The sequence below is a fragment of the Nicotiana sylvestris genome, chromosome 3, assembly GCF_000393655.2.
Source record: "Nicotiana sylvestris chromosome 3, ASM39365v2, whole genome shotgun sequence".
NCBI lineage: Eukaryota > Viridiplantae > Streptophyta > Magnoliopsida > Solanales > Solanaceae > Nicotiana > Nicotiana sylvestris.
The window spans coordinates 128158706-128169842 of record NC_091059.1 but is presented as its reverse complement, the minus strand read 5'-3'; the positions used below and the strand labels follow the sequence as shown (position 1 = coordinate 128169842).

At 37.9% G+C, this 11137-nt stretch overlaps 2 protein-coding genes across 15 annotated transcripts; both read left to right on the top strand.

The window, feature by feature from the left end:
• Positions 1-2391: 2391 nt before the first annotated feature.
• On the top strand, positions 2392-8543 carry LOC104244866 (uncharacterized). Of its 14 annotated transcripts, XM_070171006.1 has the most exons (10): positions 2392-2560; positions 3856-3954; positions 4578-4738; positions 5899-5950; positions 6033-6365; positions 6472-6710; positions 6790-6978; positions 7992-8084; positions 8185-8301; positions 8405-8543. In XM_070171006.1, the coding sequence occupies exons 6-10, from the start codon at positions 6510-6512 to the stop codon at positions 8429-8431; spliced, it is 627 nt and encodes a 208-aa protein (XP_070027107.1). In that variant the 5' UTR covers positions 2392-2560; positions 3856-3954; positions 4578-4738; positions 5899-5950; positions 6033-6365; positions 6472-6509; the 3' UTR covers positions 8432-8543. The 14 variants fall into 14 exon arrangements, with proteins under 14 accessions (XP_070027107.1, XP_070027104.1, XP_070027106.1 ...); XM_070171003.1 differs by having other exon boundaries at positions 4578-5950; XM_070171005.1 differs by having other exon boundaries at positions 2405-2560; positions 3870-3954; positions 4582-5950.
• Positions 8477-9581, top strand: LOC138868139 (uncharacterized). The gene is made up of 2 exons (XM_070171008.1): positions 8477-8840; positions 9357-9581. Exons 1-2 carry the CDS (start codon positions 8477-8479, stop codon positions 9398-9400), a joined length of 408 nt encoding a protein of 135 aa, XP_070027109.1. The 3' UTR covers positions 9401-9581.
• Positions 9582-11137: the final 1556 nt, after the last annotated feature.

Genomic DNA, 11137 nt, shown 5'->3' with positions numbered 1-11137 from the left:
CATCTGAATACTCGACTGGTAGCTGTTATTATAAGCAAACCCTACAAGCAGTAGAAACTGATCCCATGACCCTCCGAAATCAATGACACAAGCACGCAACGTGTCCTCCAATATCGTAATAGTGCGCTTGGACTGTCCGTCCGTCTGAGGGTGAAAAGTTGTGGTCAACTCAACCTGAGTACCCAACTCTCGCTACACAAACCTCCAAAACTGTGAAGTAAACTGAGTGGCCCTATCTAAAATGATGGAAACTGGGACATCATGCAAACAAACAATCTCCCGGATATAGATATCTGCCAACCGCTCTGAAGAATAGGTAGTACATACATGAATAAAGTGCGCGGACTTGGTTAGTCGATCCACAATCGCCTAAATAGCATCGAACTTCTTCAAAGTCCGTAGAAGTCCAACTTCAATGTTCATGGTGATCCGCTCCCACTTCCACTTTGGAATATCCATCCGCTGAAGCAAGCCACCCGGCCTCTGATGCTCATATTTCGCGTGCTGACAATTGAGATACCGAGCCACAAATCCCACAATGTCTTTCTTCATTATTCTCCACCAATAATGTTGTCTCAGATCCTGATACATCTTCACGGCACCCGGATGAATAGAATACTGCGAGCTATGGGCCTCCTCAAGAATCAACTCCCGAAGCCCATCCACATTGGGCACACAAATTCGGCCCTACATCCTTAACACACCATCGTCACCAATGGTCACATCCCTGGAATCATCGTGCTGAACTCTGTCCTTAAGGACAAGAAAATGAGGATAATCATACTGGCACTCTCTGATGCGATCATATAAGGAAGACCGAGAAACCATACAAGCCAATACCCGACTGGGCTCCGAAATATCTAATCTCACGAACCGATTGGCCAAGGCCTGAACATCAACTGTAAGAGGTCTCTCCCCAACTGAAATAAGTGCCAAACTCCACATACTCACCGCCTTTCGGCTCAAAGCATCGGCCACCACATTGGCCTTTCCCGGATGGTACAATATAGTGATATTATAATCCTTTAGCAACTTCAACCATCTCCGATGCCTCAAATTAAGATCCTTATGATTGAACATGTGTTGGAGGCTACGATGATCAGTAAACACCTCCGAAGACACACCATACAAGTAGTGCCTCCAAATCTTCAATGCATGAACTATGGCAGCTAACTACAAATCATGAACGAGGTAGTTTTTCTCATGGAGCGTCAACTGACGAGAAGCATAAGCAATAACCCTACCCTCCTGCATCAACACACAACCAATACCAACTCCTGAAGCATCACAATACACGGTATATAAACCCTGAAGCTGATGGCAAAACTAATACTGGAGTTGTGGTCAAAGTTGTCTTGAGCTTCTGGAAGCTCTCCTCAAACTCATCCGACCATACAAATGAAGCACCATTCTAAGTCAACTTGGTCAAGGGTGATGCGATAGATGAGAATCCCTGAACAAATCGGTGATAATAACCCGCCAAACCAAGGAAGCAGTGAATCTCTGTGGTTGAGGACGGTTTGGGCCAACTCTGAGCTGCCTCTATCTTCTTCGGATCAACCTGAATACCCTCACTAGACACCACGTGCCCCAAGAAAGTCACTGAACTGAGCCAAAACACACACTTGGAGAATTTTGCATAACGCTTCTCCTCCCTCAATCTCTGCAACACAACTCTCAAATGCTCTGCGTGCTCCTCCTAACTATGCGAATACACCAGAATATCATCAATGAAGACTATAACAAAAAAGTCGAGATAAGGCCGGAATACGTTATTCGTCAAATGCATGAATGCTGCTGGGGCATTGGTCAGCCCAAAAGACATCACCAAGAAATCATAATGACCATATCGGGTCCTAAAAGTTGTCTTAAGAATATCTAAGTCCCTGATCTTCTACTGGTTATAACCTGAACGGAGATCAATCTTGGAGAAAACTCTCGCTCCCTAAAGCTGGTTGAGTAAATCATCAATGCAAGGCAAAGGATACTTGTTCTTAATTGTTACCTTGTTCAATTGCCTATGATCAATGCACATCCTCATAGTGTTATCCTTCACTACTAGAAAATGAATTTATTGGAACAGTTTTTAGGCAACGGTTCTGTAATTGTTACAGTAGATCATATTTTGGAACAGTTTAACCGTCCCAATAGAGTTAAAAGGCTTTTGGCACACTTCTGAACAGTAATCGTTCCAATAGTTTAGTAACTGTCACCATAAGTAAAGATATTGAGACGGTTTTGATATGCGATACAATAGGGTTGTTTGTGGGAACGATTTTGTGAAATAAAAAGCTATAGGAACGGTCTAATTTCCCTCCTAGGTATTTATTAAAAAACTAAAATAGTGGACCCCACTAATATTTTAATAACTCTAAAATGTAAAACTAACCTAGAACACATCGACTTTCAACCAGACTCCCCCAAAATCTCAGACACCCCTTAGCTTTCTCTGTTCTTCAACCTAGAATACACCGACGAACTCTGTCGACCAACTCTGGTGAAGGACGATAATTTCCGGTGAAGAACGACCATTATCGGCTAACATACCATAATCTCCAAGGTAGGCGTTTGGTTTTTTACCCTGTTCGATTTTCGCTTTCTTCTTCCCTAGTCTAAAAAATTATTTCATTGTTTCTTTTATTTTCTTTCTTTGATAATATTTCTGATAAACCCATTTTACTTCTGTTTTGTCTGTATTATACGTTATATTTTGTGATTTTTAGTTTGCGAAATTGGGGGATTTATTTATTAGGTTTTGATTTTGTGTTAGAAACCATGAGATTTGATGTTTGCTATCGATGTTCGATGTTCGATGATAGTATGATGCCATAGTGAATGCTCCCTATTGTAGTGTTGATCAGAATGGAGGAAGAGTTCCATGATATGGTTTGGAGTTAGTATCATAATTTACATGGCTGAAAAGTTTATCATCACTACATTGTTTTCTAGTCATTCTCGTGAAATATTGAGTTATTTGTTGACAAAGCTGCTGGAACAAGGTCAAAATTCCAGTTATTATGAGATGTTAAATTAATCTTGCTGTGAAGTGATACCATCCTAATTGTATATAATATTTCTCCTCTCTCTAAGGGGTAATTTCTGAAGTTGGATTTTAAGTTCATACGGGAAGATTTTGCGAGGGAAGGGATTTTAGAATCCTGCCATCTATTTTCCGTTTTAATTTGCTTTGGACATCTCTCTTACTAAAGGTTTGTTACAATTTTGTTCTCTATAATTTTTTGGCCAAGTTATTTAGTATGGACTTTTCCTGAGTAATTTTTCATTAGGTGGGTATATAGTCATTTAGCAGTTATGATTTTAAATGAACTATACGATGATTGGCTCGAGATGCTAGGGCAGTTGGCTTGGCTTATACAAAATGTGTATTTATTATTTAAGATTTAAAATCACAATTTTTGTAATATTGGTCATGAGAAGTAAATGATAATTCAGTTTGTAATCATTATGGCAATACCTTGTAACCAGAATCAGCTTGTTGGACCTTTTGCATGAGCGAATTGCTCCTAAAGAAAACACATGTTGAAACTACCACTGCAAAGTTTGGTTTCTTTTATTTCACTCGATACGAGTATTCTGAAGTTTATTTGGCTTATTTACTAATTCCCAAGCTCTGTTCGTTTATTGGTATTTATATTTATGGTTTTCTTAATAATTCGGAGCTTCGCAAATTGGTCAGTTTCTCGTCGATACTGTTTTTTGCTTCCTATGCTTTAGTTATGTGTAAAGTAGTAGCGTTCTATGCCATTTCTTAGTTTCTTGTGTGATAGTTGTATGTAGTTGATTTAAATATTTATGCTTCTTGAATGCTATATTAATCCTGAAAGCTCCTAGAAGTTTCATGTTTAAAGCAATGTTATTAAAAGCGAGCGCTTCTCGCTTAAAGCGCAAAATCAAAGCGAGGCGAGGGGTCTACGCTTTTCTGCCCTGAAGCAGGTAAATTTCTCTTCTTCTCTTCTTCTCTTCTTCTGCTTCTTCTCTTTTTTCTCTTCTCTCCCTCTTCTGATTTCTCTGCTACTGTTCGACTCCTCTCATCTTTTCTCTTTCCTTTATATTTTTGTTATTTCTTCTTTTCTATCATGCCTTGTTTCTCTTTTATCTGGTATAACCTCAGTTTTATTATAGTAATTTTTTCTACACATTTCCATCTAGAAGCAAAGATGAACTCCACCTATGTCACCTAGAAAAGGGATTATATAAAACCATTTTTAAGTATTGATTGCTAAAACTGCCTCCCGGTACCAACTCCAAAGGGTCCCTGTTAATAACTCTGCATAGATGGTCTAGTTTGTATCAGTTCCTTGTATATTAAGCTTGTTTTTGCCGGTTAATATAGCAGTCATGTAGGATGATGATATAACGCATGCATGTATTTGTGGTTGTTTCATTTTAATAAGCTTCAGGATCATTCCATTATTTTAGTTTGTATCTGTTCCTTGTATATTAAGCTTGTTTTTGCTGGTTAATATAGCAGTCATATATACCATCTTTACTTGTTTAAATGTCTTTGTATGCAATGTTTAGTCCTTTTACTGTACTAAAGCTACTAAATGGTGTAGGTAGTTTGGGAGCATGAACAATTTTCAAGACTGAGAGTCATTGCACCAACACTATCTGAATTCTGCTGCACCTGAATTACTGGAAAGCACATGAGGCTGATAACAGACTGTGGCTTAGCTTCTAATACCTCTGTGTTCTATTGTTATAACTTCATATACTAGTTAGTGCTTTTGGTTGATTGTTTTTCAGCATTTTGTTATACTTTTTTCTATCTTTTTTGGAATTTTAATTTTTTAATGTTGCAAAGTGTTGAAGCTCGATTTGCACTCCTTTGGCCATTTGTCTTTGATTTGCTTTTTGATGTAAAAAACAGAGCTCTGCTGTGTTAAGAAATCAGTCATTGACTGTTGTTAAGACAGAGATTAGTGTTGTTTACAGCAGTGTTTTGCAGATCTGGACAGTGTTTTTTTTTATGCAAATCTAGACACTGTTAGACAGTGTTGTTTACAACAGTATTTTATTTTGCAAATCTGGACAGTTTTTTTTTGCAAATCTGGACAGTGTTATTTATAGCAGAGTTTTCTTTTGCAAATCTGGACAGTTTTGGACAATGTTGTTTATGGCAGTGTTTTTTTTTGCAAATTTGGATAGTTTTGGACAGTGCTAGAAATTTTTTTGGCTTAGTTTGCACAACAGTGTTTTGTTTTGTTAATTTTCCAAGGTTGTTGGTTCATGAACATGTGATTTAACCTGTGGTTTCCACAATTTGTTCCCATTCGAGCAGTAACAAGTCTTCCTTATACGAGCTATCACATGCTTACTGGGGTGATTTAGAGGTCAAAACTGTGGCTGTTGAAATGGAAAATAGCCTGATGGCCTCTTCTTTGCAAGTTCTGCCTTCTGCACTCTTTAGAAACACTAGACTGTAGAGTAGGAGGACCACATACTATCACACCAATATCTACACTTCCCCAACTCTTTGCATGTGATCCAAATATCTCTGCAGAAAAAGAAGTTAAAACACATTGTCATGAAAATATAGTAGTACACATTAAAATGTTTCTCCAAATGTACCTTAGAAATCTGGTCTTTCACCATGTCGGATAGTATTAACAGATCGAGCCTCTTCCAGATTCTTGTGTAAAGAGGCCTCAAAATTTTGCTGTAGGATGTCAACCTTCTTTATGTTGTCCTCTGGCTCCTCCTTCAGTGAGGTTTTCCTTTCCCAAAGATACCATAAAGCGATCACGAGACCCCCAAATATAACAACACTTGCAACCATGCATCCAATCAACAAAAGACCCTTGTACCACCAGTAATATATGTTGTGTGGATTTATGTAGAAAAAAAAGTTGACAACCCCTTATTTATCTTTGACAGGTGAATAAGAAAAGAGGAAACTCATAAGAAGAGGTCTACTGTGGAGGTAAAGGTAATAGTCTGATCCTTTGAATTCAACTGTCGTCTTTTATATAATACCTGTTAGAGCTAATTTAATTTGTATTCTTCATCAGGTTCTGATAAATATGAATCAAGAAAGACCTTCAAAAGCCAAAAGAAAGACAAACGTCACATACATAAAAGCTGGAACAATGGCATCTTTGGCAAACCAAATAAGGAGTTCGTTTAGCCAAAAATATGTTGTTCCTGCACGTCCATCTAACAAAGAGCGTCCATCTAACAAAGAGAGTCGAATATCATTGAAGAGAATCAGCTAATACCCCAATATCCAGAAGTAGCAGTCAATGTACACACTAGATCAACCACTCCTGCAACAGAAGTAGTAGAGGAACAAGTCCAGTTGGATTTGGCAATTCCTATCACAGATGAACAATGTGAAGAACAAGGTAAGACCGTATAGACTTTATCTAGAATGCTGACATCCTATTTCAGTCATACACAATGCATCAACAATAGTAATTTGGTGGTTTTCTTTGGTTTGTATGGTTGTAGGCCCTTCCATTCAAAGGAGAAAAAGAGGTTGAACAAAGATGAAAAGTGTACATGGACGGCAAGAGCGTAAATTGATTTTAATTAACTACTTAAATCAACCTGTTGGTCCTACTGAAGCTGTTGTGCTAGAGTTTGGAAGTTTCCTCGGCACATTGGCAAGGAATGCGACTCTATGTCCTCTTGATATTTTGGATTGGAGGAAGATGGATACAAAAGAGGATGTATGGGAATATACCAAGGTCAGAAGATCTTCATTTTCAATTTTTAGTTGAAAATCTTTCATATTTTCTGCATTAACAGATTTGACACCAATTGTAGGATAAATATGATAAAAAATATACTTTGGAAATAGTCCAAGCTACCTGGAGAAAGCACAAGAGTAGATTGAAAAAATTTCACTTTGACGCCTATCAAAATGATGAAACTCGAATGAAAAATGTCCCTGAAGATGTTCTAGCTTCTCAGTTTAAGGAACTCCTTAGGTATTGGAACTCTGAAAATCTCCAGGTAAGTCTAGTTCTTTCTACTTGTTCTTATTCTTCTTCTAGAACTTCTTCCTCCTCCTCCTCCTCCTCTTCCTCCTCCTCCTCCCGGAGATATTTCCTCCATTTTTGTCTTCTTCTTCTTCTTCTTAAAAATGTGATCTTGACCAAATACAAGCCTATGTAACAATGAGCCTCTGGAGAAAGCTGCTTCAGCAGCTTAAGAAGATGTGAATATGAAATTGAATATCACATGAAAGTCAAATATTATGAAATAATAAATTAATATAAGATCTTGAATTTTGAAACTGGTAGACAGTATTGTTAATGTGTCATATTATTGTGGCAAATCAAAGGAAGGAGGAGGCATTTTGGAGTGCAATGACATGTAAACTTAATTATGATCCTAGGAATATATTTTAATTGTTTGTACAAAATTGCAATGTTGGCACCATCATGCCTTAAACATGTTGTAATTATTGCAATTATTTTTTCCGTTGGTACTTAGTTTTATTTTCAAGCTCACACATACTTTGGAAGCATATTTGTTGTGATTTTCCTTGTGACAAATATGTTTCTCATTACACATGGTTGGTATTTTATGCCTTCTTTCATTGATCTAAGTGCTGTTTCTGGAGTCTTACACAGTGATGGTGTTCCATTCCATCTGTTGTTGGTCCAACTGCAATTTGACATGTGCTTATGCACGTACTTATTATCTCTATAGCATTTCAGCAATTCCTTTATGTGCTCTTCTTAAAACTGTACAGTATTTGATGTGGCATATCTGTCATCTTCATCAATTGGGTTCTTAAGACACTGCTTATTACATAGAGCTACTGATTTTACAGAAACTTTTAAATGTGAAAAGTCTGGCCCATATGGACTGCATATTTTATTTTATTATGTGCTTCTGTGGATTGCTCTGGTTACTTGATCTCATCTTTATCTATCTATATTTTCTCTTCTATTGTGTTTACTGTATACTTCTCAAGTTCTATTTGTAAGTTGTTATTTGGTGCTTCTTTCTTCCTGCAGAAAATGTCCAAAACTAATATTGAAAACCGGGAAAAGTTGAAGAATCCTTACACTGCTGGAAAAAGAAGTTTTGCTTTAGTTCGCTCTAAGTTGGTGTGTAACTCGCAAATCATGAAAAAATATTTCTAAGTTTTGGCTCATGTTTAGTTTATGGCAGGTCATTAGGAATACTAACACATTTCCACGTGACTAGGAAAATGATAAGGAAATTTCGGATCCTTTAACACCAAAGGAAGTCTTTGTAGCTGCAAGAAAAAGGAAAGCTGGACGATCATACATGTTCTTGGATGAAGACACAACTAGTAAAATTGTGCGAATTATACTTAACTATTGTTATACCGAGATAAATCGTATATTTCTGTTCGTTTACTTGTTATTTACTTGAATTCTATATTTTTGAATTTGCTTTGTAGGCTGAAATGGAGGATATAAAAGCATAACAAACTGAAAATGGCAATGAGCCCATAGAGGCATTTGCAGCTGTCATGGGACAGGAACATCCAAGGCGTTTGAGATTGTATGGACGGGGGGTTACAAGAACTTCTTTGAGAGGAAAAGTAGGATGTTCTGAACACTCTTCACATTCCACAAATTGTTTGCAAAAAATGGAGGAAAAAATACAGAGAATGGAAGAAAAAATTGAGGAACAAAAGGCAACTATTTGTCAAGAAGTTATTGCGGATGTTCTTGCACGACTTCAACGTTCTGGAATTAACATTGATGCTAATATTATTCTAGCAGCATTGGGTGATAATTCACCAAGAGAAGTTTCATCTTCACAACAAACAACTTTGCAACCAATTCATCGTCCATCTATTGGTAGCATCAAAGGAGGCCAGCTCATTACAGGTATTAACTCATTGACAATTTAATAATTTTTGTGAGTTTCCGATGCCTTAGGTTGTTGAAATAATCTGTTCATGTAGTAATATCTAGAGAGTTGAATTCTATCATTTGTCTATTGCTGATTCTGGAATTTGGGCAGATTGTTTTATGTGTCAATTAGCATAGTGAAGTGACTTTTGGTTGCTGTATCTGTACGCATTATGTCAGTTAGAATCTGCGTTTGTGTTCCTCTATTTTTAATTGTCAAATGTTAGATTCTGCAGTGTAAATTGACAGGAGCTAGAGTGTTCCTTCGTTACTTTGGTCTGCTGTTGGAATTGATTGGCTTTGAAATGGAGTTGAGGCTTTGCATACTAATGTCATTTGAAAATGTAAAACCTTTTAGTTGTCTTATGGAAATATTGGAAGTTAGAAAATATTTATCTTCTTGTTTGACATTCAGGCTTTGAATCAATTACTTTGTGATTCAAACATCTTAAAATTTTCTTTGTTTAATCATTTATTGATCGTCATTTGTAGGTGCAACGATTGCAGATGAAAGCAGTGATGAAGACCTTACCTGAGTGTTGTTGATCGTTGCTAGACTTTCTCATTATGTTCCAGGATATTTTAGTTTAGAACTTTTTGTACGCAAACTCATCTATTTCAACTTAGATATTGTTGATCAAACAATATTGCATATTTTATTTTTGTGTATGGATAATGCTAGTTTGATATTTCAATGTTATTTTGTAGTTTATATAAGTTATGGTGTATAAAATTTTGTTATATAAGTTATGGTGTATAAAATTTTGTTGCAAGGGAAATATTCCTAGCTATAAATATATATAACCATTGAAATATACCATATAACCGTTGCAATAGACCTAGCAAACAATAATAGCAGCCCCTAATAACTGTTACAATAGGCTATAGATAATTGTTGCAATAGATCACAAAAACCATTACAATATATTATAAAAACCGTTGCGATAGTCGTAAAATATCGTTCGCACAAATATATCAGAACGGTTTATAACCGTCCCACCAAAATAAAACTGTTCCACAGATTGATGTAACGGTTTCATAACCGTTCCACATAACCCATATAACCATTCTAATAGACCTATGGTAACAGCAAATCCGGGAACGAGTGCTAAACCATCCTAGTATCTCTATAGGGTCGGTTAGTGTATTTATTGCAACAGTTTTAGAAGGGTTGCCATAAGCCTTTTTTCTAGTAGTGCTTCTTCTTCACGAATAGAACCGGCGCACCCCAAGGTGACACACTAGGCCGAATGAACCCCCTTATCGAGGAGTTCCTGAAGCTGATCCTTTAACTCCTTCAACTCCGCTGGTGCCATACGATACGGCGGAATAGAAATGGGCAAAGTGCCCGACACCCGGTCAATACCAAAATCAATATCCCTATCCGGTGGCATGGCCGGCAGGTCTGCAGGAAATACATCGGGAAAATCCCTCACAACAGGAACATAATCAATATTGGGAGTCTCTGCATCGACATCCCTCACAAAGGCTAGATACGAAAGACAACCCTTCCCAACCATACGTTGGGCCTTCAAGAATGAAATCACTCTACTGGGAACATAATCAGTCACACCTCGCTACTCATTCCGTGGCACACCCGGTATAGCCAATGTGACTGTCTTAGCATGACAGTAAAAAATAGCATGACACGGAGATAGCCAATCCATGCCCAAAATGACATCGAAATCCACCATACACAATAATAAAAGATTCACTCGGGTGTACAGACCCCCAATAGTCACCACACAGTACCGCTACACATGGTCTAAAACAACAGCATTGCCCACCGGGGTAGATACATGAACAAGTAAAGTGAGAGACTCAGATGAACTGGCGATGGTGGTGAAGTAACTGGCGATGAAGCTGATGACTGACCCCTCTTCTCAGATGAAATCGTAAGACGACGAGGACACTGCCTCCACATATGACCCATCTCTCCACACTCATAGCAGCTCATAGGTGCTGGAGAAGGGGACTGAAGGGAACCCCTAGCATTGGAATGACTAGCAGATGCACTCGGCATAGAATAGCCCTGAACTGATGGAGCACGAGACAAATTCTAAGCTGGAAGGGCACTAAGTGATGACTGGCCCTGATAAGAACTGTGAGAACCATGGCCCAATGACATCCCATGATAACCTGGGCGAGTTGGCTGAGCATGCCTGAATGGACAGCCTCTACAATACTGAACCTGACCTCTCGAAGGCGTACCGCTGTAACTACTAGATCCTCGAGACTTTTTAGCCTCCCTCTCCTCTCACTCCTGGCGACGA